Source organism: Ammospiza caudacuta, chromosome 1, assembly GCF_027887145.1.
Source record: "Ammospiza caudacuta isolate bAmmCau1 chromosome 1, bAmmCau1.pri, whole genome shotgun sequence".
In the NCBI taxonomy this organism is placed as follows: Eukaryota; Metazoa; Chordata; class Aves; order Passeriformes; family Passerellidae; genus Ammospiza; species Ammospiza caudacuta.
This window is the reverse complement of record NC_080593.1, coordinates 47,988,897-48,014,265: the sequence shown is the minus strand read 5'-3', so window position 1 is coordinate 48,014,265 and position 25,369 is coordinate 47,988,897. Positions and strand designations below refer to the sequence as shown.

At 43.4% G+C, this 25,369-nt stretch overlaps 1 protein-coding gene across 1 annotated transcript in view; it reads left to right on the top strand.

Annotated features, from left to right (window-relative positions):
- Nucleotides 1-22,405, top strand: part of AOAH (acyloxyacyl hydrolase) — an 82,313-nt gene extending 59,908 nt beyond the window's left edge. Inside the window, exons 15-22 of the mRNA XM_058808011.1 lie at nt 597-633; nt 1,676-1,750; nt 7,628-7,800; nt 10,140-10,198; nt 10,279-10,338; nt 11,851-11,947; nt 15,747-15,823; nt 22,054-22,405. Of these exons, the coding sequence (XP_058663994.1) occupies nt 597-633; nt 1,676-1,750; nt 7,628-7,800; nt 10,140-10,198; nt 10,279-10,338; nt 11,851-11,947; nt 15,747-15,823; nt 22,054-22,182 (707 nt within the window). The 3' untranslated portion in view covers nt 22,183-22,405. The remainder of the gene's footprint in view (nt 1-596; nt 634-1,675; nt 1,751-7,627; nt 7,801-10,139; nt 10,199-10,278; nt 10,339-11,850; nt 11,948-15,746; nt 15,824-22,053) is intronic.
- Nucleotides 22,406-25,369: the final 2,964 nt, after the last annotated feature.

Genomic DNA, 25,369 nt, shown 5'->3' with positions numbered 1-25,369 from the left:
TACTTTATGGTATCTTTCCCACCTCCAGCTGCCTCTCCAGAAGTGCACAATCTCTCATGCATCTTGTGATATATCTGCCAGCCCTGCTGCAGGTGTCTTGGAAACTCTGGGATGTCAAAAATGGCACTTGGTGCCTATGTTTAGGACCTGAATCTGTCCCAATGTGGTATAGCTGTGAGACACTTACTCTCTCAGAAGAGTGAGAACAGTTCCCTTTGCAATTTATAGGGAAAGTTAAAATAGATTGACTGTTGACAAGTCAGGTTGGCTGGTTTACAGGAGACTACTATGTTCAACAGATGGGAAGAAGCTGCCAGATCTGGATTAAAAGCCAGATCCAAATAACCCTGCACTTAAAAGTATTTGATTTTCTACAGGCTGAAGTGTGCAATTCAGATAAGAAAGCAGCAGGTCCCTGGATATAGCTTTACTTCTTGGTGCCAACACCTAAAAAGAGAGGAATTGTTGCTCCATTTTTACTTTTAGGGCTTCTACATTCTTGGAAATATGCAATGTAGTTTGGTTTTGCATTCAAGGGTTTTTTGTCACTATAACAATGTTGTACTATTTCTCTTGTTCCCTCTATGTGTGATCAGGTGGTTCTTCAGGAAACCTCCTCTCTTTAATAAAAAGGTGAGTGCTTAATGGGATTCAAGAGCTAACCTGAGGTACAGGAGCACCGATGGAGTTCTACCTCTTTGACAGAAACAAGCAAAGCACTGTGAGGATTATTTTATCCATGAATGTTCTAAGAAGCACAGCTTCCCTTGACCAGTGTGCTCTGAAGTGCTGGCTTTCTTCTCTAGTATAAACATTAATAAACAGAAGAAAACTGGGTTTAAGAGTGGATATCATCATCTCCATGGCCTTGAACTTGGCTCTGTTAAGCCAGTGGAGCATTTCCAGTGATTTTAGGGGAGAGACTAAGCCTTTCCATAAATCTGTGTGTTGGGTCCCCTTAAATACGTGTAGCAATGTAGATAGACATGGGCAGGCCCACTGTTATTTCCATATGGATATAACTGAGTAGCTACTGAGTAGTGAGAGGCTGAAACTCTCCTTTTCAGATGAATTTGGGTGGGTTGTGGATCAGCTGGGTTTGATTTAGTTTGCTTGACACTGATACAGTTTGTGTCCTAAAGGATTTATTTTTCTCTCATCCTGACAAAGAAGTAATGAATTCTTGCCCTCTAGCACTGAGATTCAAACCACATCCTGATTTGATCTTTAGTTCAATTCTACACATAGATTTAGTTGTCAGCCAAACCTAGTCTTCCTCTCCCATCTCTGATTTAAAAATTCCCATCTTGATTCATGCCTTTGCCCCAAAGTGAAACTATTTGATTTGGCTTCTGAATAACACAAAGAAAATGGAAAGCCAGCAGGAAAAACAGTGAAAAAGACAAGTCCATGAGCACTGAAAGGGAGAAGTGAATATAACTGCATTGAAGTCACTTTACTAAAATAAAAAATTAGAGTGAAAAAAAAAAAAACCACACAAAAAACCCCGAAACAAAACAAAAAAGCCTCTCACAAACATAGGAGCACAGTCATTTGGGTATTGGCCATATACAAGTGGGATACTTCTAAACATGATCTCACACAAGCATGGTGTGTGATTCAGACACTCAAGAGTGTATTTCCCCAATAATATAGCTCCATATTTATCTTTTAGTTTGGCCAGAAACCAGCTGTTGGACAATCCAGCCATAGTTATCTACGCTACAATTGGGAATGATGTCTGCAATGGGTAAGGTGTAAACCAAATGAACACTTATAGTAGCATAAATTTGACTTCCTTAGAGTACTGCTGACTGCCTGGACATTTGTGTCTCACTGATTTGTGCTTGTCCATTATGATGGCATGTTCCTTTGTTATTGGTCCTTCTTTCTTAATTTTCTGCTGAAAATACTTGTTGTTTCCTTACCTGTATTTGTTACAGGCACCTACCAGTCCTGATTTGGAGCTTGCATTTCTTTCTTTCTTTTATAAGCCAGTCATAAAATGACTAATGGTATGTCTGAGGTAATTATTTCTAACTTAGCAGAGGAAATGAATAATAACAACGTGGGGGGGGGGGGGGGGGGGAAGTGTTTAAAAGCAAGTATATCCATCTTACCCATTGTGCCACCTCCTCGCAGGAGGGAAAGCATGACTGGTTCATCATTTCTGAAGAATGACAACACAGTCCCCTATCGAGGTCCATTTTCACCCTGCCTCTGCTTCCTGCACTCTTTGCTGTGCTCTCCTGATGAGGTGTTTTGTCTTTCTGGCTTTATTCACATCATAAACTCTGCAGGAGCATGAACTGAAGCTTTCAAAACTAATAGTTCTGGTATTACCCATTAGCAGTGCTCACAGGGACACCAAGAGGTCACAAGCTGGCTGCTTCCCTTCCTCCTGGTAGTGAGAAGGCAGAAAACACCTTGCAACCAGGCCAGGGCACAGCACATCCATGCTGCAGTTTTGGTTTTGCAGGAGGTCTGGTGCTGTTGCTAGTGCAACATTATTTTCACCATGGTCAATCTTCAGCTTTTGTTGTGCATAGGAGAAATCAATCTTTCTTACACAGAGACTTTCAAAACACTCCCTTTAACAAACGCTGCACACTCAGCTAAGTTTCCTGCCAAAGGTTTTGAAAGTTCTCACCTGCAGATTGTATAACAAAGTGGGAGCTACATGCAGGCTGTCAGATGCGGCCATGAAAATGGCCAAGGTTTGGTGTCCTAAATCTGCTTAGCAGGCAGTTCATGGTTGAAGGTTTGTTTGCCAGGTGTTGTGTGTTACATGACTTGTGAGGGTCCTCAGGGTGATTGACGAGAATCTTGCTTCATGATCAGAAGGCTGGATTTATTAATTTATGATATATAATACATTATAACTATACTAATAGGAATAGAGAGAAAAGTTCAGAAGCTGCTAAGCTAAGAATAGAATAGGAATAGAATCACAAAGTTCTGTGTCCAGGCAGAAAGCAAGGACAAACTCTCCCGTGAGTGGTCAGCAAATCCAAACACTCACAGAAGACCAATCACAGATGCACCTATTACATTCCACAGCAGCAGATAATAATTGTTTACATTTTTCTTCTGGGGCCTCAGATTCCCAGAAGGGGAAAAATCCTAAAAGAAAGGATTTTTATGAAAGAATGTCCGTGACAGTTGTGTTCCAGATGAGGATGTCCAAAGCCACGCAGGGCTTTCCTCAGCCCTGCAGAACCTGGGAGCCCTCAGCTGTGGCAGAAGTGGGACCACAGGGGCACCTTTTATGTCCTTTCCTGGCATGACCCTCACCCGGCCCCATGCAGGCAGCACACAGAAGTCACCTCCCATGAAACCTTCCCCCTCTGGTGCTCATGCTCTCTGCACCCCTGCCCAGAATTGCCAAACCTGCCCTCAGCACCCTGCTCCTGTCAGGGAAAAGATGCACAAATCCTCACAAGCAGTGCTACCATGCTCTGAGAGGGAAAAGCAGCCACAGGCTCCCTGGTACTTGCTGACAAGACTGTCCTGGGCATCAGTTTACTGGGAAGTTTATGGAGAGATCATTGCATCCATTGCCAGGATGATAAAGCCCCTACTCCCTCCAACACAAAAAAGAAAAATTCCACCTTTGCTAAAGTCCATGGCTCCTGCCATGGAGACTTTCAAGGTGTCTTCTCACAGGCTTGGCCCAGGCTGTGTTGTGCACATATTTCAATTCTGCTGTGTCACTGCCTCTGCTAAAAGCACCTCTTTTCCCTTTTTTTATTCCTCATTCTACAGGCTATTCCTTTTGCTTACCCTGTCTCTAATACTGCTTTCTACTCATCTGAAGTAAAAAGAAATTTTCCAGAAATTTAAACCGTTTTGACCTTGCCTCACCCATTTGTATATTCCAAAACCTTCCAGAGCAGTATTTAATGCTTGCTTGAAACTCTGATGTTTTTTTATCCCAGCATTCACTATCTGGCAGAGATACTTTTGTCTGCTCAAATTCTCACTGCTGTTTTCTGTCTGTTTTCTTCCAAAACATTCACAGCATCAAAAGAGGTTATCAGGCTGTGGTGATCCCTGTGACTCCTGCAAGGAAAGATGCCACGGCTTCTGTAGCATCCTGCTGTTTCCATTGCGGGGGATGGACAGCAGAGTGAGATTTGTTTCAGTGTCCTGTTACTGTGTAGTTGCCCTGGCTCTGATGTACCTACAGAGGTTACAGAGGATGCCGAGCATCTGATGGGCTTGACTTTAAACCCAGGGCTTGGCAAATAAAAATCTCTTCAAGGACAGCTCTAAACTGCAGTAATACAGCCTTCCTGGCCTTATCCTGTATTTTGGCTTCAAAAGAGGGCTGTGTGCTGAGCATACTGGAGACACAGCTCTTCCCAAAGCGCTGTTAAAATGCAGGTATTTCATCCCATGCGAAGAGCGGGGCAATGAGTAATGGGGATGTTTGTAAAGGATAATGAAATTGGCAGCCTGTGTTACACATTCCCTGTAGTCTCCACACCGTGGTGTCCAAACAGGGGGGTGAGAAAAATAAAGACAGATGGCAATGGTATCTCTCAGCCCACTGAGGTGTGAATAGGGGATACAGAGACCTAGCAGAAAAAAAAAAAATCAGACAAGAAAATAATGAGCACCAGAAGTCTCAAATGCTGCACAGTTAATGCAAATATTGGTTGCATTTTGGGTATGGCACCATTTCTCCAGCCTCTCCTTCACACATCTGCTCTTATGGCATCTGCAACAGCAAGGTGGCAGCAGCAAAGCAGGGTGAGCAGCAACCCGCTGTGAAAGGAGCTTGTACAAAGTGACACCAGTGCCAGCAAGAGCATTGTGCCCCTTCATGGTACAGCTATCAGCACCAAAGAGCTGCTGCACCCTCCTGCCCCAAAAACAGCGTCTGAGCAGGCAGCACCTGTAGCCCTCATGCCCTGGGCATACCAGCCCTGTGCAGCAAGCCCAGGGGAATGAGGTGAGGGTACCACAACAGGCCCTGGGGCTCACCCAGGCACCTCGGAGTCCTTATGGCAGAGCCAAAATTGAACATGCCTACAAGGTTGCTTTCTTCTCATTCGGATTTCATTTCATAGCATGGCACAGAAAAGAAATGTGAAGACATATCTGCATGACTTCAACACTGCATGACAAGGGAAAGTGGAATTATGAATGTCATATTAATTTTGGCTTGTGCTGACATGTTTACTTGTGGTAGAGGCCTTACACCAGATCAGTATTTTGAAATCAAGTGCTGCAACACCTGTAGGCGAAATGAAGTAATTTCAGAGCAAATCCACAGTCTTATCTCAAAAGTAGCTTGATTTGGTGGCTGTCACAAGGATAAACCTGAATCCTAATGCTGTTTTTCAGTTCTCCCTGCTAGAAAGTCTCAAACACTTCAGCAGCACATACTGCATTAAGATAAATTTCTGGGCCCAGGAAACTCACCCAATTATTATTTTGTGTGCAAAATGCAGCTCACTGAAGAATCCCAAATCCTTCTAAGGGAACATCATTCTTCCAACAGGATTCAGCATCCATTTCCCCCCTCTGAATCTAAACATTTTGAACGCCTCAAGACAGAGCAACAGTGCTTTGGAAATCTTCTGCTTCTGTGGTGTTCACTGACAAGGAATCTGACCCAATTCAGCTTGCTCGGCACTGCAAGCATCAAGTTTGCCCTTCTCTTACCCATGGGAAGACAAGAAAGAGATGAAAGGACTATCCTAAGGAAAGGACCTGGATGGAGCCTTCTGGCTGCTGATTGCTTTTCTACAAGCAAAGAGCACAAGTAAGAGGACAAAATGTGGGAACCACCAAAACAATGAGGGTGGTCATTAGTGCAACCTTCTTGCTTGGAAGGACATCCCCTGTCTTTCTTGACCTCACTTTCTGAACACCTTGTTCAGCTGGGCCACACCACCAAGACAGAATGAAAACCTTCCCAAGGTGGATGGATCCTTCTCAGTTTTGTGTTGCTGAAATGGCTCCTGAGGTATTAAAGACTCTTTTTTCCCAGTCCCATGACCGAAGAAGAAGTTGAGATTCCTCAGCTCTGACTCTCAAGGTTGTTTATTTTCTCTTATGTAATAAATTATTTTTCTGACCCGCTGAGGTCTGTCTGTCAGGTCAGTTCATGGCACACTGACTGTCCTCGGGGCAGTGTTAGTTTTTATACTAAAAACTACGTGTATTTTATTTACAATAATTTTCCAATACCTATCACCTATGTTAGACAGTGTGTCTCTACTCTAAACCAATCCAAAAGTGCCACCATCACAGCAGAAGATGGAGGACAACAAGAAGAAGAAAGACAGGACACACCCAGATTCCTCCATCTTGCCTCTTGAACTCCCATTCTAAATCCCCAAAATTCTACTTTTTCACTCTGTGATAAATTCACTATCATTCTACTCAAACACTTGTGGCTTGTAAATCATCACACAAAGTTGGTAATTATCTCCATGGGTTAAAATCAAAGGCACAGGTGTCTTTGACTCTGTGCCAAGGTCTCTGGGCCCCCTGTCAGGGTCTTGAGTCCTCCAGAGCAGCCAGAGGAATGTCCTGGGTTCCAACAGATCCTCTCTTGATGGGATGGGACAGCCTTCACAGGGCTGTGTCCCCCCTTGCTGCCAGCCCCTGCTATGGACACGTGCACCACGAGAGTACAGCAATAGCTCTCGGGTGGGAGAGTGCGTGATCGCTTTTTCTGTAATAAAGTGGTTGCTATAATAACATAACTAGAGCAGTGTTCTCCAGGCAGCCTGGGGTGGTTCTGCTTGTTTGTTTTTCTTATATAAATTGAAATGTATTTCAACTTTAGGATTTAATTTCCCCTCACACTCCTGCAGCATTTACAGCTAAATAAAAGAGGGAAAGGATAAGCCTGAGGTGAGGAATCTGCATTGAAGAGGTTCACGCCTGACAATGAGTCACAAAATGTGGGCATTCAGTCCATGTGGAACACTGACACAGCTCCTGTACCCCAATGGACTATTTTAATCTTAGATATCACCTTTCTCCAGGCTCACACATTTTCCAGGCCCTTCTCCTGCTCTCCTGGAGAGCTGTAGTAAGAGGTGTATGACATGTGAGAGACAAATCTACCTTAGATATTCCTACCTTGCATAATCAAAGAGCATGTTGAAGGTAAGGTATGTACAGGAACCCATGGGGAAAGAAGTCCTACATTCACCCAGCTGTGATGAGGGATTGGTTTTGCATTACTTCTTTGCTTGCTTTCTGTCTTCTTCTGCTTCTTCCTCACTTATTGAAAAATAACTGCTTTGGTGTGATTTTTTACCTTGACACCCAAGTTTTCTTGCTTTTACTCTCTCTGTGATTACTCTCTGATGCTTAGCTGCCCACTGAGGTTAACCCACAACTGGAGTCCACTCTATGAAAAAGGGATTGATTTGTCTGTTTTTAGCAGAAAGATGGGGTATGCTGAGGGAGGGAGGTTTTTATATCACATCTGATTTTGGCAATGACAAGTGAGAGACATCACAGCATTTTCCTAATGTTTTATTCAGCTGACTTAATGTGGAAAAGCAGCAGACAGAGGAATTGACTCTGTTTCAGGTGCCCTTTTGGAGACACAGTATTCCTGACACAATGTCCTGTTGGCATCCTCTCTCTCCTTCAGGGAACGTGACACACTGGCCCACATGACCACACCCAAAGAAATGCTCTCCAACGTGGTGCAAGCTCTGCAGTACCTGGACTCCCGTCTTCCAAACGGCAGCCACGTGATTCTAACAGGCCTGGTGGATGGTCGCTTCCTCTGGGATAACCTGCACGACAGATACCATCCTCTGGGTAAATCTGGGGTGCTGTGGGTTCCTCCTGGTCACCTCCCCATTCATGTTGGCTCTCTCCCTGAAAAATCTATGAATCCATTGATGACTTCAAGCAAACCTGACAGAGTGGAGGAGATCTGAGAAATATGAGGCAGATATTGGCTGTGCTGCAGAAGTAGGAATGACAGCTCTCACCATTCCCAGTGTAGGACAGGATAGACCCCTGTTCTGACGGTTTTCCTCACAAGCCATACCCACCCAGCTCCAAGCCAGGCTCAACACATTGTTGTGGTGGTGTAAACAAGCTGTTCTACCGCAGTCTTGGCCCAAAATTGTGGCCAGCCTGCCTGCATTTCTTCCTGATTGTTGTTACAGGTGGAGATGGGCATTTGGTTTACACTCACTGACTGGTGGATGTTGTATTAAAACTGGATGTGGACCAAGGCAAAAGATTAAGTCAGAGGGTTCCAAAAGACTTTTTTTTATATTAGAGAAATAAATTTTCTGCCAGCACTGGGTGCCTAGCACTACCTCCTACACTAGCTATATGTGATGATTGAAACCTCATACTGTGTGCAGGCATGTTTTGGGACATTCCCTCAGAGTGTAAAGTGCTTTGGGGCATTTTTTTTCAGATATTTGGGGGCTACCTTTGGGATCCTGTAATCTCAGAGTGTGAATGGCACAGTACCTCTGACAATTAACAGAGCACTCACTCCTTGGCTTTCTAGACCAAAAGCATGTACTCACTTGTATTGGAGTAAAAGAATCTTTTTTGAATCTGACAGGCAGGAAGTTGTTGTCATAATAGTTCTCACCAGCAAAAAGAGAGAGAAGCTAAATCACATCATTAAAATGGTAGATTACAACTTCAGATGATTTTGGCAACCACTGGGTAGCACAGCTTGCAGCTGTGTTGTGGTTTCCCCAAGGTTCCCTAGTAATTACCAATGGGTTCACATCTTTCCCATTTCTATTTCTATATTTTTCTCTCCTAACCACTATACTAGTACCAATTTTAAAAAACTGAGGAAAAAAAGAGAAAAATCTTACCCCTTTCAAGGCAGGGGAAGCCTGTCATAATTAATTTTTAGTCACATAGAACCATTTCTTCCCTTGAGCGCATGTTTATCACAGCGACAGTTCCTCTGACTAGGTATCTAATTATCACAGACAACACGTAGCCAAATCAGGAGTGATTAACTATAGGATCAGTTGGAAAATTTTCAGAGGGGCTGATTTGCCTTGGAGGGACCCAATTAATCCTAAGCAACACGTTTTGCAGCAAGGGATCCCTTCTGGCACATCCTCCAACAGGCTGTGAGCAGTTTTCCCCATTTGGCTGCCACTCAGCCATGACCAGACATCAGTCTGTCTTTCTGCCAAATCCCTGGTCCCCACAACAGCCCATCCCAGGGCCTGATGCTTCAAGCTACAGGAATCTGGAACATCCAAATAGCCAGAAGTGCTCCTAGATCTTTGAACTCCCCACATGTTGCTTTCTGGGCAGCTGCAACTGCTGCTGGGTGATGGGCAGCTGTGGAAAGGCAGGAAACACATCTGTATCAGGGAGCCACTGCAAAGCAACCTGAGAAGCCCACTTCACTTGGGGGAGGTTATACTTGGCAGTTCCTAAAAACAACAATAAGAAATTCCTATTTCAGTACTGCAGAAGTATCAAAGCCTGATGAGATGACCAGTGTACTACAAACAATAATGCAACTAATACAAAAAAATGTGTCCATTTAATTCTCATCGTAGTTGTAGTTACCAAAGAAGCAAAAAGATTGAGAAAATGGATCATTTTATCAGCAAGTAAGGCTATTGTATAGCACAGTGAATTTTATGGAATGTTAGCTGGGTGTTTGACTTGGTGCTCAAATTTCCTCACCCACACAAGCACATACACTTCCCTCCATGACAGCAAAATTGTTTCTCCCTTTTAAGGCTAACCTCTGCAAAGTAAATGCAAAACTCAGAGTGTATACAGGCAACCTTCAGCTTTGCAAACCCTGCATTTCTTTGGTGGCTGAGAGACAGGTTAATGGGAAAGTATCAGCCATGCACTTTGGAGGCTGGCACGGGCTGTGATGACTAACCCCACACGTGAGACAAGTCACCCATGAAAAGCAGCAGAGGGATGCAGCAAAAGCAGGTGTGGGGCTCTGCATGCTGCAGGGACACGGGCACCTTAGCAGGAAGGATGCCTTGATGCTGCCACCTCTATTGCACCCCATCTCTGGGGGTGGGAGGGTCCCCTGGGGGTCAGGGGTGTAATGCACAGGAATGCACAGGTGTGCAGAATGAAGTCACATTTGGCAGTCGGGCACACGATGTTTGGCTCTCTGTGCTTTGCAGGACAACTGAACAAGGATGTCACCTACAGTCAAGTCTACTCTTTCCTCGACTGCCTCCAGGTAAGGTCTGCAGCTGCAGCTTAGGATCCCCCCTTTCATCCTGTTCTGCTGCTAAAGCCCCTCTCCTCATGCCTGCCCAGGTGAGCCCCTGCAGCGGCTGGCTGACCCCCAACGAGACCCTCAGGAATCTGACCTCAGAGGTAAGTCTCAATGGGGCTGCAAGGGCATCACCCCACTCTGCCCTGGGCCTGAGGAGAGAAGCCAAATTGCCTCAAAGGCAAGATGTCAGCACAGGTTTTTTTCTTCCAAAGGTGAGGAGAAGTTGTGGAAACATCCACACTTATTCTTTCAAATGCCTTTCAGGCTCTGGGAGGCAGCGTGCTCAAGTTAAGGGATTTGTAAAGGTACTGCTGTTACAACCTCTCAGATACCCAAATTTATGCTCAAGGGATGTGATCTCCCTGAGACAGAACTGTTCAGATTCATGTTCTTTAAGAAGAAAATGTGCCTGATAAGAAAGGAAAGGCTTTGGAATCATGTGAGCTGTTGGTATGACAAGCCAGCTGCATGGATTTTTCTGGCTGTAGGATCAGGTCCTGAGAGCAAGAGCCTTACCCTGTTTTCATTTGGGATTTGTGCTAATCTTCCTCAGACACATTTCTGTGGACATAATCACCAGATGGTGTGACCAGGGAGCATCCAGGCTCAGTGCAGGAATGGGAATGGACAGAACAGAGATGTCTTAAAACTCACCCTAAAAATCTGGCTGCAGAAGTGAATGATACATAAAAACATGGTACAAGCTGATTTTTAATCCCAGCAATCCCCTGCAGCCATGTAAAAGGAGCCAGTAACCAAATGTCATCAAAGGTGTCATCTCTGTGTATGGTTGTATTAATGTTTGCATTCACTAAATAACCTTAATTTCACCAAAGCTTACATATGTATTTCATTTTATGCCCTGTCCCCCTTGACTTCAGAGGAGGCCATTAAGTAGATTCCTAAACCTTTGCAGGACTGCAGTTTATATATTCATACCCACAATACAGAACATAGAGTACATGTAACTTCTGTCCATGAACAATGCATATGTCTGCAGGGTATGAATTAATCATTCTGAGCCCCTGTCTGAAACTAATTGTCTATGTTATTATCCAAACTGCACAATTTAAATATTTAGGAGATCCTGATCTCTGTTATGGCTGCAGAAATTACACTGGATGGATCAGGCAGACACTCAATGGTGGTAATTTACTCTTCTGAAAGTAAGGGTGGAATTTAGTCTGCATAGATAAGCATTATCACCCCCAACTTAGTAGTGGCAAGGATAATAGGAAAAAAGGGCATTTCTCTTGTAGAAAAGTTTTGATTTCCTTAAGAAAGAGCTTCAAAAGTGAGAAACAGAATATTTATATAAGTGTAGAGGCACTACTAAAAGCAGTCTCCAGTGAAATAAATATATGTTGTAACAAACTTACAAAATCAGCTGAGGCTTCATTGCAGTCTGTGAGGATGAACTGAGTACTCCAAAGGCTGGTGGTGCTCAGGCAAGTCCATGTTCTGATGAAGAGCCTCATTTCACCTCTGGTCCCCCAGAAACAAGGTCAACATTAGCTTTCAAATTCTTGCCTGCACATCAGTGACAAAAGCTGAATCCACACAAAGCAACATGAATAGCAATGAACAGTCATTACATCGTTTGATTTTTGCAGAGAGCGTTACAACTTTCCAATGTCCTGAAAGAAATAGCAAGATCTGAGAAATTTGCCAACTTTGATATTTTCTACATGGATTTCCCACTGAGACAAAGTAAGTTGTTTTTTACCCTTTCTCACAAAGCTTTTGCTCAAGTTCTGGCCTGCTGACATGCTCCTCATATTTTGGCTCAGTACCACGAGAAGGGCAATACAGTCAGTCAGCCTAGGTGACCCTGCTGTCAGGGCTGTGGCCAAGGAGGTGTCCTTAATGCCAGCTTCTCCTGGCTTCCATGGCTGGGGTAATCTTTCCTGAGACAAGATCCCACCCCTGCCTTGGGAACCACAGCCTCCCTGCTGGTCCCAGGATAGACCCACCACCCCAGTGATGCACAGCACACTGGCCACTTCCTCTGGGGTAGCAAAGTGACAAGGACAAGAGATGTGCCTCTGCTGAGAAGGCCTGCTGTGTGTCCACTGCAGCTTCTCAGGCTGATGAAGAAAAAAAGAAATTTCAAACCATAGTGGTCTGTAAGATTTGGTTTTATTTCTGAAAATTGCTTTTATAGCAGGTTATCTAGGCTGGAGATGTATACCTGCAGCAGTCCAAGTGGTCTTCATGAGATGTAGTTTACTTCATCACTGAGTGGGCTTCATGCTGCCTCCTGTGGGCTGAGCAGTGCCTTGGGAAGGAGATCTTTCATCAGCCATTTTCCTGCCTCACTAACACAGCCACACTCTCACTGTTACCAAAAGTAGAAGCACCTCTCCCAGGATTAACTGGCATATTTCCTATGTTTCTTTATGTTTTTTAAACACCTACATACTACTGTAACTTTTGACTTGAAGAGCTTACAAAACTTGTCCTTCCGTGATCTGTAGTGACATTAGTTAAGTGCATTACCTAAATATTTTTCTTCTGAAACTGACACTTAAAAATAAATTAAAACATGTCATTATGCATGAGCATGAACAGACAGTGTCCCTGTGGGACTGGGGACCAACACCTGTCCCTGAGTCCCTGAATCAGCTCTGCTTACCTTGCAAGATGCACAGGGTTCCAGCTTGAGGCAGCACCCAGCATCAGCTCAGATTCATCACAAGGAGAAACTCATTCCTTCTTTTTAAAAATGAGGATCAGCATGAGATGAGGCAACAAATTACATGAGATGAGGCATTGAGTTGGGCAACAAATTACAAGTAGATAGATAGTGAAGGGAAAGTAGGAAAACAGCTTTTTATTTCTATATCCAGCCTGGATCTCCCATGTTATAACTTGTCTCTCCTTCTCCCAGTGGGCACTGCTGTGAAGAGTCTGGCCCCATCCACGTTGTCTTCCCACAGGCTATTCCCTGGAATGGACCATCCCTGTTCCTCAGCCTCTGTTCATGGGGCAGGAGCTCCAGCCCTCCCCACACTGGGGCCTCTCCCAGATAGCCTGAATGCTTACATTCAAAAAAGAGTATATAATAATTAGGGAAAAAGCTTGATCTGCATTTCCTTGTTTTTATGTTCACATAGAGAGGTAGTTCCATGTAGTCCTTATTGAAAAATTTTGTCTGGGGACTGTATTTTAAATCTCAGCATGCAGACATCTAAATCCAAAGCCACAAAGGGACAGAAGCACCCTGTCAATGCTTTAAAGTGTATTTCTCTAATGCCTCTCCCCAATAGTGCTTAGCTGTCCTTGAAAGCACAAAGCTGCCACAGCACCTAAGATTATTTAAAAAAAAAAAAATCCTTTTGCAGCCAAATCCCATCAAAATTCACAAACTTATTTTATCCTACATGACCCAATTCAGGAAGCTGGTTCTGGGTCTCATGAAGACCATATGGAGGAGGAGGAGGTAAAGAAGTGAGGATGGGAGAGGCAGAATTTCTGTCCAAAAGATTTTGTCAGAGAGGTGGGCTCCACTGTCAAGTTCATTCTCGTAGCACAGAGTTTCAAGGGTGTCCAAGTCTCCTGGTGGCTTTTGCCTCAGCTACTTAATATTTAACAAGTCATTAGGATTTGGAATGAACTACCTGCTGGGTAGGCAAATTACTTTAATAAGTTAAATTACTAACTTTAGTTAATTTATTTGCTTTCACAAAAGGAAACATCTTAATATAATTTGCTGTTCTTGATTACATTGCGTTAAATAAATGAAGTAAACAAAATCACACATGCATATACAAACATCAGCTTTGAAAGACGCTTTGCAAAATTTCCTGCAGCCCTGGAGCCAAGGATTCGAGCTTGCCGTCAGGAAAGCTGTCAGATCACGAGTGTGCTCAAAAGCCAGCTAAGGCTGCTGACCTACTTTTCTGGTCTCTTTCTGAAGGAAGCAGCAAATCCTCCCCTAAACTCTCCAGACATCAAATATTTAGCAGTGGTTACACACTGGGTACATAGATTTCAGGCTGGCCTGGGCATACATATGTACAGAACAGCTCCCCGTTTTCTCCGAGTAAAATTTGAATATATTAGCATTTATTCCAGATTTAGGTGGACACTCAAACTCACATATTGACCTTGACTAAAGAAATTAGTGGTTCCTTTATGAAGTAGTGCAATAAAGAGGGGGATAGGCGTTGCTTGTTATGCCTTTTCCTTGATATGGATGGGAGCAAGCTCTAGTCTGGTCCAGCCAAGGCAGCAGGCATCCCTAAGACAAGCTCTGGACATACTCAGCTGCTGGGTATTTGCTGTACTGCTCTAGGATTTTTGGAATTCAGGTATAACAGTATAAATTGACCTATCTTGATACATATCTTCCTCCTCTGCTGTTTCTGGCACTGGAACAGTAGTCTCTCTACAGATAAACTACAAATGTACTAAAACACAGTACACAGCCTTGTACTCCATGTACAATATCACATATAAGGGGTTGGGTAAGTTCACTGTGCATCTGTATGTGCACTGCATGGTGGAATCTAACGTAAATATGTGTTATGCCAAACATACTGCAAGTTTGAAACAAACCTACAAGCCCCATGTCTTCAAACAGGTTACTTTGGGCACTGCCTGAAGCATCGCAAGCAGGTTTCTACAGTCAAAGCAGGAATATCACCTTTCTGTGAATTAGAGTTAGCATGGGGACCCAGACATCACTTTTTGACACAATAGTCGGGGTCCAAAAACCAGCAGTGAGCCCAGATCAAGCTGTGGTGCTTGAATGGAGAACATTTTCCTCCTGACAGGATGCTTGCATAATGCTATTAAGAATTCTTAATCTGTCATTATGAAAGAAATTATTGAATTTACAGTCTGTTAATGCCATATCCACTAGTCCCATGTTTGATCACTCCACAGCCCTTTTGAAGAGAGAAAGCTTTTTACTTCTCTAATGGCTCCAGGGCTTACAGCACAGCATCATTTGCATTGAATGTCACGCTTATGTAATTCAAAAGGTTATTTTGTTGGAGTTGAAAAAGACCACTTGGAAGATTAGTAACCAAAAATGACAGCCTGTTCATGCAGATTTCAGCCCATGTGAATATTCTGTTACTATCTCTTTCTCTAAAAAGTGCTGTTTTCTTTATGTCTACTTTTTCTTTTGCACTGCTGAAGATGCAACTAACATGGGAAACGCAAAAGTGTTAAATCAGTACTAAATAATTTACAGCTTCACTTGCTACAGCATCCATCTTAGTAGGGAGGGAAAGTGAATTGTTTTACAATCATTTATGTTCAAAGCATTTCCTTGCATAAATATCGCAGAGGGAAAAAAAAATAACAATAAAGGCCTAAATACTGCCCCAAGGGGAGGGGATTGTACACACTATAGGCTCTGACAACTCTATGTGAATTATCATAATCTTCACGCAGAGCTGTCCTGTGCCAGGGATGCTTTGAGGAGGAGGGGGGTATGTCTCTGGGCGGTGTCTCCGTGCTCATGGGTGATAAATCCCTCTGCTTGTGCCCTCTGCAGCGGCCGAGGAGTGGCACAAGATGGGAGGCGAGCCCTGGCAGCTGATCGAGCCAGTGGACGGCTTCCACCCCAGCCAGGTAAAAACCCGGCCCCAGGAGGTGGGTGGAAGCAGGTGGGATGGGGGAGCAGGTGGGATGTGGGATCATGTGGGGTTCCAATGCCTATTGCTGCCCCAGACATCCAGCTTGCATGCCACAGGGATGCAGATTTAGGGAATCTGTCTGCTTTGAAGGAGAGAGATACTATTCCCTAAAGAATGATTTAGGTTGGAAAGGCCTCTAAGATGATGGAGGCCAACCATTAACCTAACACTGCCAGGTCCACCCGTAAATCCTCTCCCAAAGCAGCACATATTGAATACCTCCAGGGATAGTAGTGCACCCACTTCCCTTGGGAGCCTGTTCCAGTGCTTGGCAACCCTCTCCCTGAAATCATTTTTCCTGATATCCAATCGAAAACTCCTCTCCAGTGCAGTTTGAAGCCATTTTCTTATATCCTATTAATTGTTTCATGGGAGAATAAACCAACCTCATCACATTTTTTTAGGCTGTAGAGAGCACTAAGATCTCCCCTCACCCTCCTTTTCTCCAGGCTAAAAAACTGCTGTTCCCTCAGCTGCTCCTCAATAAGTCTTGTTCTCCAAACCCTTCCCCAGCTCTGTCGCTCTTCTCTGGACAAACTCCAGCACCTCAATGTCTTTCTTGTTGAGAGGGACCCAAAACTGACTGCTGGATTTGAGGTGCAGCCTCACAAGTGCTGAATACAGGAGGACAATCACTGCCCTGGTCCTGCTGGCCACACCATTGCTGATACAAGCCAGGGTGCCTTCTTTGGGCAATCTAAATGACAGCTGTAGCCCCAGAGCCAATATCTCTGATATTTCCGATGGCTGCACTCTGCTCTGAGTCCTGCAAGGAGTCTGCCTCTTTCCCTTACTAACCAGTATCGTGGCCAAACAGGTCTTAATGCACAAAAACTGATCCTTGCCACTTAGGCTGGCCAGCTGCCTGCCCAAACACCCGTGGGAGTTTAGCAGGATCAGGATCAGGACAATAAGGCAGCACTGCAGAAACCAGACAGGCCCCCACCAGCCCTGCTGCTGCCCTGCAGCCTCTGAGCCTGAAGATTTGCCTGTCACAGTCTGGAACAAAGATTCTTTTTGAAGTTATACTTTTAAATTGCTTCTGCTCAGCATCTACATCTTATTACTTTTTCACTTGCTTGCTTGGCCTCCGAGGAAGGGTTGAAGGAGAAGGTTTACAGTCTGTTTATTACAGAAATAAACAAAGGGGAAGGAGAAGCAGCTGCTCCACTCTAAGTCCTTGCTTGGGTTTGATAAACTAGTGTGAGGCTGCCTGGTTCCCACCATGCTCGCTTCAAACTAGTTTTTTCCTACAAAAACACATGGAGAGAGCATGTTCTGCACTCAGCTGCAAACAAAGCCGGTTGGTTTTCTATACACTACCTGAAGGTGTCACACACCTGTGCAGAGCAAAGCTGCAGTCAGTCTCCTTTGCAAGCAAACCCCACCACTCAGCCCAGCCACTGGCAGTGCTATTTGGTAGCTCTCCCTGCTCAGAATCATGGGGGGATTTTATGGGCCAGTTTTATGTGGTGGAATAACGCCCTGCATATGTTGACTCCAGCACCTTCATCTCCATATGACCCAATGTGATGCTGCTTTCCACACTGGGAAAGAGCAGTCAGTGGAGAAGCACTTTCACAGGAGTAAGGTGCAAGCACTGATGGATTCCAGCATTTCAGCAGCTTCTCCATTGACTGTTGTGTCAATTAAGCTAGGGGAGACCTGCAGGGGGAAGTCCAAAGGGAAAATACATGCTTTAGGTGCTGTCTTTTACACTCATGTTAGTCACTCGGGGCCATACAGTGCCTTGCTTTGCCTTGCCAAATTACAAGATTCTCCTGTTCAACGAGGGACTCCTACCTAGCAGAAATTCCTGCCTCTCTACTTTACAAGTACCAGGAGACAGCTGCATAAAGGTATGAATTCACAGCCTGGGGATGTGGAGAAAGTGTGCCTTGATTTTTTGCTGCAGGCCTTTTGCAAGGAAGCAATTGGAGAAAACCTGGCAAATGAAATGAGAGTAAAAACAGTGATGAAACAAACCCCATTCCCAACCCTGCCATCTGGGGAAACTGCAATACAATGTCTGGAGTGCAGTGGAAACTTTTGCATTATTTTCTTTGCATTATTTTCCTGTCTTTGCCTGGCCTAAGGTTGTCCTGAGGTTTCTTATAACCCCCAGCACCAGGCCACAATGGTCATATCACAGATTTTCATCCAGCCTCCTGCCCACATGCTGTATCCCACCAGCAGCTGCAAGGTAGCACAGAGTTGAAGGCAGCAACTATTTAACAGGATCCTTCCTAAGCCACAAGAAAATTACCAAAGGACATTGAAGGGCAGCTGCAAACCTGCTTGCAGCCCCCAGAGTGCTGAGCTACAGGATGCAGTCAAGCACTGCCATATTTCACTCCCTCTGGACCTGGCATCCTGCAATGGTTATGATCTCTCCCTCCTGCTGCTTGCATGATGTTAATGCTTTTATAGGTACATTTTGCCTTACAGTCAAGGTGCCAGCTGTAGATATGCCTCACTTCAAGTGAGTTATTGTCCTCATAGGTTTTATTAATTAGCCTTATCCAAACATCCACCATTGTAAATCCATTTTTCTTTTCCTGTTAGAGAAGTCTGTTATCAACAACATACCACTGTTTGGACTGAGATGTAGCACTCTGCCCCAAGAGTAACTCTCTTAATAAATAGAGGAGGAAGTGTGAGCAGAGACTGCTGTTTTAGAGTATTCTTAAGGAAGATGATAAACAATTCACTCACTCCTCATACAAGTTTTATTTAAAGTTTTACTTCTCCTGGCACGAATGCCTCTGGCCAGGTGTGGTTTTGTAGCACACAGAGCTGCCTAGCGGGAGAGCATTGATTCCATGCAGCTTGTCAAGTGAAAAGAAGCTCTTGCTTCCATCCCTGCAGCTATTCCCCACACCTCACAGGCAGCTTGATAAGTACAACAGATAAGATACCGAGCCAGCACATTTCTGCTGAATTTTCCCTCTGTAGATATCGAAGCACCTGACAAATATTTTCCAATTTTTAGATTGAGAAGCACTCCAAGGAAAGCATAAACACCTTAGCTCTTGCCTTCATTGCAAAGAAATTTTGAAGTGTAGGATGAAGGAACCACTCTCTGTGCCCCTTTCAACCTAAGGCTGAGCTGACAAGTTGTGATCACTAGGTGATCCCTAATCAGTGTGGTACAGCAATGGACAGGATAAGGTGGTGTCTGTTGTCAGCCTCTGAATTTCATCTAGTGTTTATCCACTGTATCTTTAATTATTAAAAAAAAAAAAAAGTTGTCTGCTGGTATACAGAAGCAGGTGTTAGCACATATATCCAGGAGTCCAGAGGTCCAAACATTCTGGAGGGATGTGGGAGGGAATTGAACCTTTGTAACTAAAGCTTGCATACCTTGCAAGGAAAAGGAAAAGAAAATAAGAAAAAAAAGGCCACACTTGCCCTGTCCCATAAGAGCTATGGCACTTTTTCATGCATTGGAGAAAGGCAAGGCTAGGCACTCAGGCAGGAAAAAGTGGCCCCCATGGTCCTCACTCCAGGCAATATTTTATATGAAAAAATAATGAAAGATGGGATAAACACCAAGTATTGATTTGTTGAGCTGGGCCCAGAACCACATTCTCTTCCTGTAAATTTCTTGTGGGAAAAGGGTTTTCCTGCATGTTTTTTTTTTTAAGTTGCAAAACAGGAGGGAGCAAACAAAACATTCATAATTGGCATTTCAGTAAAGTTTCAAAGCTAAAATTTACCTCCCTAAAGTTTTTTCCATAACACCCAGGATGGAGGTGGAAGAAATACACACTACTTACTTTTAACACCCAAAATCAAGTTGATTCACTCAGTCCTCCCAAGTTCCTTCTAGAGTATTTTTGAGACACCATTCCCCAAAGTCCAGCTTGGTTGTCCTTGGAAAAAATCTGACTTTCCCTTCCCAGTGACTGTAGAGGGAGCCCAGGGATTTTCTTCAGCATCTTCTCCTTACTACAAAATTTCACTGCAAATCCTTGTGAATGCCAGATGGCTTCAAGGACACCACTTCCCTCTAGAACAGTCGATTGCTTTGTTTGGATGACAGGGCCATGCATTTCAACAGGATCCTGTATAAACAGCTCCATTTCTTGCTTTTATGATGTTTCCAGAGAGAATGCAAAAGCCCTGAGCATCACAAAATGGAACCAGAGACGCTTGGAAGATTCTTAATGTTTATGTACAGGCAGGAAAGCACAGCTTGAGTGTGATTAGCTTCTCCCTTTTTCTTCCTTAAGTCATAGCAAAGCACGTTCCAGCCAGAAATAAAGTGGAAAAGCTGAAGTGATGCATATCAGATGAGTTGGGTATTTACACTTGGCTGAGAATCATGCCTATCACCTGTTTGGTGCAGAAGGGGAAAGCTGATAGCCAGAAGCTGCTGAAAAACCACAGCTGCCTCCCAGTTGCAGTCACCCAGAGCTCTGTGAGGAATGGGTTATACTTCCTTTAAAAACTTGCTTAGGGGCTGTCATCTTCACAACAACAACAACAACAAAAAAATTGCAAAGCTTATAAAAATTATACCACATCTCAAAGTACAAGAACTCTGGAATTTAAAAAAGACCTGCAAGAAAGCAATTTTCAGAGTCACAAACCCTTCTCTGTCTGCTAAACTACTCATCCAGAATTAATTATTGAAATCATCCGGACATCAAGAAATTATGTGTGCACAGAACCTAATTCAATTTAGGGCAGTCTAAGCACACATACCTTAAATTAGAGTCAGCATTAGTCTGAACACTGCAGAGCATACCTCCAGTGGTACCTTTGCAAAGGATGCAGGGTTTTTTAAACCACCTAATCAATTAGCCAACCCCATCTTTCCTGCTAAAAACACACATGGAAGGCTTAGGGAGGTTTGTGAAGGAGGTTTGGAGACCACCATGCCAGAATGGACCACGCTGACAGGGACAGGTCTCAGTCCTCTGGCTGCCATAGGGCGTCCCAGAATAATGTTTGATCACAGAAACTTCAACCAGGAGAAAACCCTCTAATGAACCAACCTCCACTATCCCTCTTGCCCCAATTCCTTCATTAGCTTAACAAAACTTTGAGAGACCAGAGTCTAATAGCCTCCACCCCACAAATATTACTCTTTGTACATGAGCCCTTAAATAAAAGAAAGATATTTGTCTTCCAGCCCATCATTAGAGCTTCTTTTAAAGCACAGGATTAAAAAAGTAGCACATAAAAATTCCCTACAGTCTCCAGTATCTTCCCAAACTCCAAAACAACAGTACTCAAATAGTACAAAAACTCACCTTGACCCTTAAAAAAAGAAGGTTTTGTTAGCCTTATTTAAACCTCATAATTGCAATCAATATCAGTGTGTTGAAAAGTTTGGGTTGAAAATAAAGTTCCCATATAGGCCAAATATTACTGCAGGTCAGGAGTACAATAAAAATGCCTTAGAAGGGTGTAAAAACTTGGACAAGGGAGATTCAGGCTTTTCTCTCTGTCCCTTTCTGCTACCACTGATGTTTTTCACCCTGGCAATACAGCAGATAACATTTCTCTTTGGTACATAACTTCTAGGGCAAAAACCTCTGTGAAAGCTGAAGGGAGACTGATATTGAGGAGAAAAGCTATTCTATCATTTCTGCAGGTCTCTTGGGAAAAAAACTCTGAAGACAACCCAGTAGCAGGTGCAAACTTAGAACATCAGACACAGTTAGTTATGAAACTAGAAATAATTTGGCCTCTTTTTCCTCAACACCTGTGGTTTCCTCCCAGGAGAGCACAGAGAACATTTATTAGAAGCACCAAAGGCATTTGGGAGCATGAATCCCTTTGGACTTGCAAGAGTTTTATGCATTATACCCAGGTGGTGCTTTTGACATACTTTCAAAATTTTTCACTGGGGAAAAAAAAAATCAGATTTCAGGGCTTTTAAATAGCAGTTTATGGACTAGACACCATAGGCAACAGGAAATGGTTGGAGACAGACTATCATTATTAGACAAATGACAGGTCAGGGAGTTGCAGATATATGGCCCTCACCCTATTTTTACTGTTCAGAAGGACTTAGACCTGCTCAAGGAGCTGGAATGGGGTATTTGCTTTGGTTAGGGGTTACAGTCCATCACATGTTTATACTTATGGTGGGGTCTTCTAAACTCTGGCATTATAGAAGCACAAGAAATTGATAGCATTTGTGGTTTGCAGATTGCTGCAGCCCTTGGAACAGGCATTACCTGGCAGAAGGCACTACATGAGTGGCCTCAAGTGCTTGGCAAGGAGAATCCATTCAATGATCAGATTGAGGCCATATTCAAAGATCAAGGTGGACACTGACTTCCCAACTGCTGGAACCCTCACACGATTGATGACGGCGCTTCCACGAGTCAAGATGATTAAAGACACACCCAAAAAAGGGGGGAGAGCAAGTTATCAGAGCCAGTAGGAGTGAACATAACACAAGAGAATTCTTTCCAATTTGTATCCCACCTGCACAAGTAGATAATGCTTTTTCTGTGGAGCTACAAAAATAAAAATCAAGGGATAGCTGCCAGCTAGACCATTTATTGGACCAGTTTGAAAATCCATTCTTTTTTTCATACACAGCAAACTCCTACCCCTACCTAATCTTTCTTCCTTCTGCAGAACATTTCTAGGTTTTCTATTTGTAGTGTTTCAACAGTTAATCTGATCCCAAAAGGAGAAGGGGGGCCCCAAACTCATTATGTTGCTATAAATTGTGTGTATGTAATTGCCTTGACTGTCAATACATTATTTAGCTGCTATTTGCTTATTAAAGTGTGCCAGGAATCACAAGGCACTACAATTTTGATGTGCCTGGCAGCATCAGCACAGGCTGACTGAGCACAGGTTCTCTTCCCCCATTAATAAGATATTAGGTTGACAACACTTCATGTATTTAAAAAGCGGGTTGCTTTTTCAACCTGTAATGTATTTCTGCTTTTTTTGCTCTCTAAGAAAAATAATATGCCCAGTCCTATGTCTTTTACAGGCATGGCCAAGGGAATCAGTGAAAATATTGGGCAGCCCTTACTTCATAGGCAGACTTGAAGATGGAAAATTACTGCATTTTTTCACCAGTTTATCCAATGCTCTTAGCAAAATAAATATTTAAAATCAGAGACAGCTCTACCCTACCTGCAACCTTATCGATGATGGAGGGATCAGAGAGCATTAAGTGGCAATAATTATGGGTGAAAAAGATGCAGTAAATAGCAAGCATTAACATGACATGACTAAAACACCCCACCAGCCCAAAGCTCAGGTAGATGTTCTGCTCCTTGTTCTGAGCACAGCCCTTGCACAAGGCTGTCACACATGAGGCAGCTCTTGGGCCGTGGTCCAAACCCAAGGATAGGGCCTGGCTGTAGGATGTGCACCCACTCAGCATTTTGAACCTGGCTAATAGTATTTTGATTGAGGCATAAATTACTGCTTTCCTAGATCCTGATCCTTTTTATAGGGTACAGTCAATGCTGGGTCTTTTATTATGATATTAAGATAGAAATTAAGATAGAAATTCCTTTGGGATGACTGCTAACACTTAAGTAAATATTCTAGTCACCTACTTTAGGAAACCAGAAGGGAATACATTCCTTAATTGAATGATGCTTGTTAATAAGGCCCCAATTCATTAAAGGCATTTACATGTTACCAAAATATCCAGTCTCCCAAGGAATAGTTTTAACTCCAGAGAGGCACACCTGGGGAAGACTTTTAGCATTAGAAGGAAATACCCTTGCCTCCTGTAGAAATTCTCTTCAAACAACATAACATTCCACGTACCCTGGCCAGGTAAAGCACCTCCTAGTTTTGTATTACTTATTCAGGACTCTTATCTTTCATTAAATACAACACAAGGACAGAAACAAGAGCATCCACATGTTTTTACTACAGCCCAGGCAATAATTACAGAATATCAGATTATTTTCTCTACATCAACATACAGAAGTGTAGCAATTAAAAGGGGGAAGGGAGTCATGTTTGGAAGTCGAATTTTCAAGGTAATTTCTTTGCAAATTATTGTATTTCCTTTGAGGTTGGGATTTAATAACACCAATCAGGAGTTTTACTGAGTAGTAGAACTGAAATTTCCTCAACTAAAATAAGCTACATTGCCCAGAGGAAAGCATTTTTCTCTTACAGACTTACTTACTTGTGAACTCACTGAATTTCTGAACAATGGGGGAAAAAAGAGGTTCTTATAAAATTAGAACATCTTTTCAAAGACAACCTGAAACCTCCACAGCTAAATCCCAAAGCAAAGCCCTCTCAAAGGTTTGCCCAGTACAACTGCTCCATGCTGGATACAGGGTCTTGAGGGACACCAAGGAATGGGCTTGCCCCTGGCTGAAGGCACACCACCCAAAGCACATGCCCTTGCACCTCAGGGTGAGCTCTGCAGCTCCAAACCCAGCTGCATGCAGAAACCTGATAATGCATTAACTATCTATCTTTATTAAAGAAAGATGAATTTTGGGACTATTAAGCCATCAGCTTTTACAACCACTATGTCTCAATTATTTCAAATGCAAAAAACAGCTGAAGATCTGCACCCCCTAACATCAATCACTTACCCATACCACTCTAAAAATACATGTCCTATATTTAAAAAACACTGCTGAAAAAGCTTACTTATGCTAAAGCAGTGACAAACTATGAATTCTAGTCTATTCCATTAGGTTAACTGTCTCCTGGTGCTTAGGCTGGTTCAAGGTGAAAAATGCACAGGGAAAACAGAAATGGGAAAACAAAGTTTTTGTTGGAAAGCTTATTATAATTCCATGCAATTCAAAGTTTATTAGCAGGATGAAGTTCTAGAAGAAATGGTCTGTCAAGATCTTTTTTTGGGGAGAGTCACAGCATGTGAATCAATACAGAAGGGATTATGTCGCTGGCTGGGTCCAGCACACAGGAAGGTTCTCTTGACATTACTCTGCAAATGGTTTTCACAAAGCTTTGCTTGAAATCAGACAGCAGGAACTTGTTTTTGAGGTGCAGAACATCTAAACCTACCTGAAGCTATTTGAATTCACACAGTCTGGCCTCTTCATAAAGAATCTGCTCCAATTATGGAAAAACTACATAAGCATTATTGCAAACTTTCACCACAAAGCCTTAAAAGAGCAAAGGAACATGGGAGGGGAGGAGGCAGCACCCAGCAGTGCCAGCCAGGAAATCCACAAGCACAGGCTTCCTGCTAAGCTTGCATCCCATGTTTCTGCTGGCTGCAGGAGCCCATGGGCTCACCACTCATGTGCCCAGAAGTCACCACACAGGTCAGCTTTTCTAACTTAACACCACCTCTAGCACTTCATACCTTTTTCTTTATGAGAAGAACTGCTTCTTGGGCAATGAACAAACACAGATTGATTTCTACAAGGGATAATAGTCCAATTGGCCTAAATAAAAATGTTCCCTTGAATGTCATCCAGTTCTGTTCTTAACACCTTTCTGTGGACTTATTTCATACTTCAAAAATTAATGGTTTTTAACACTCCCT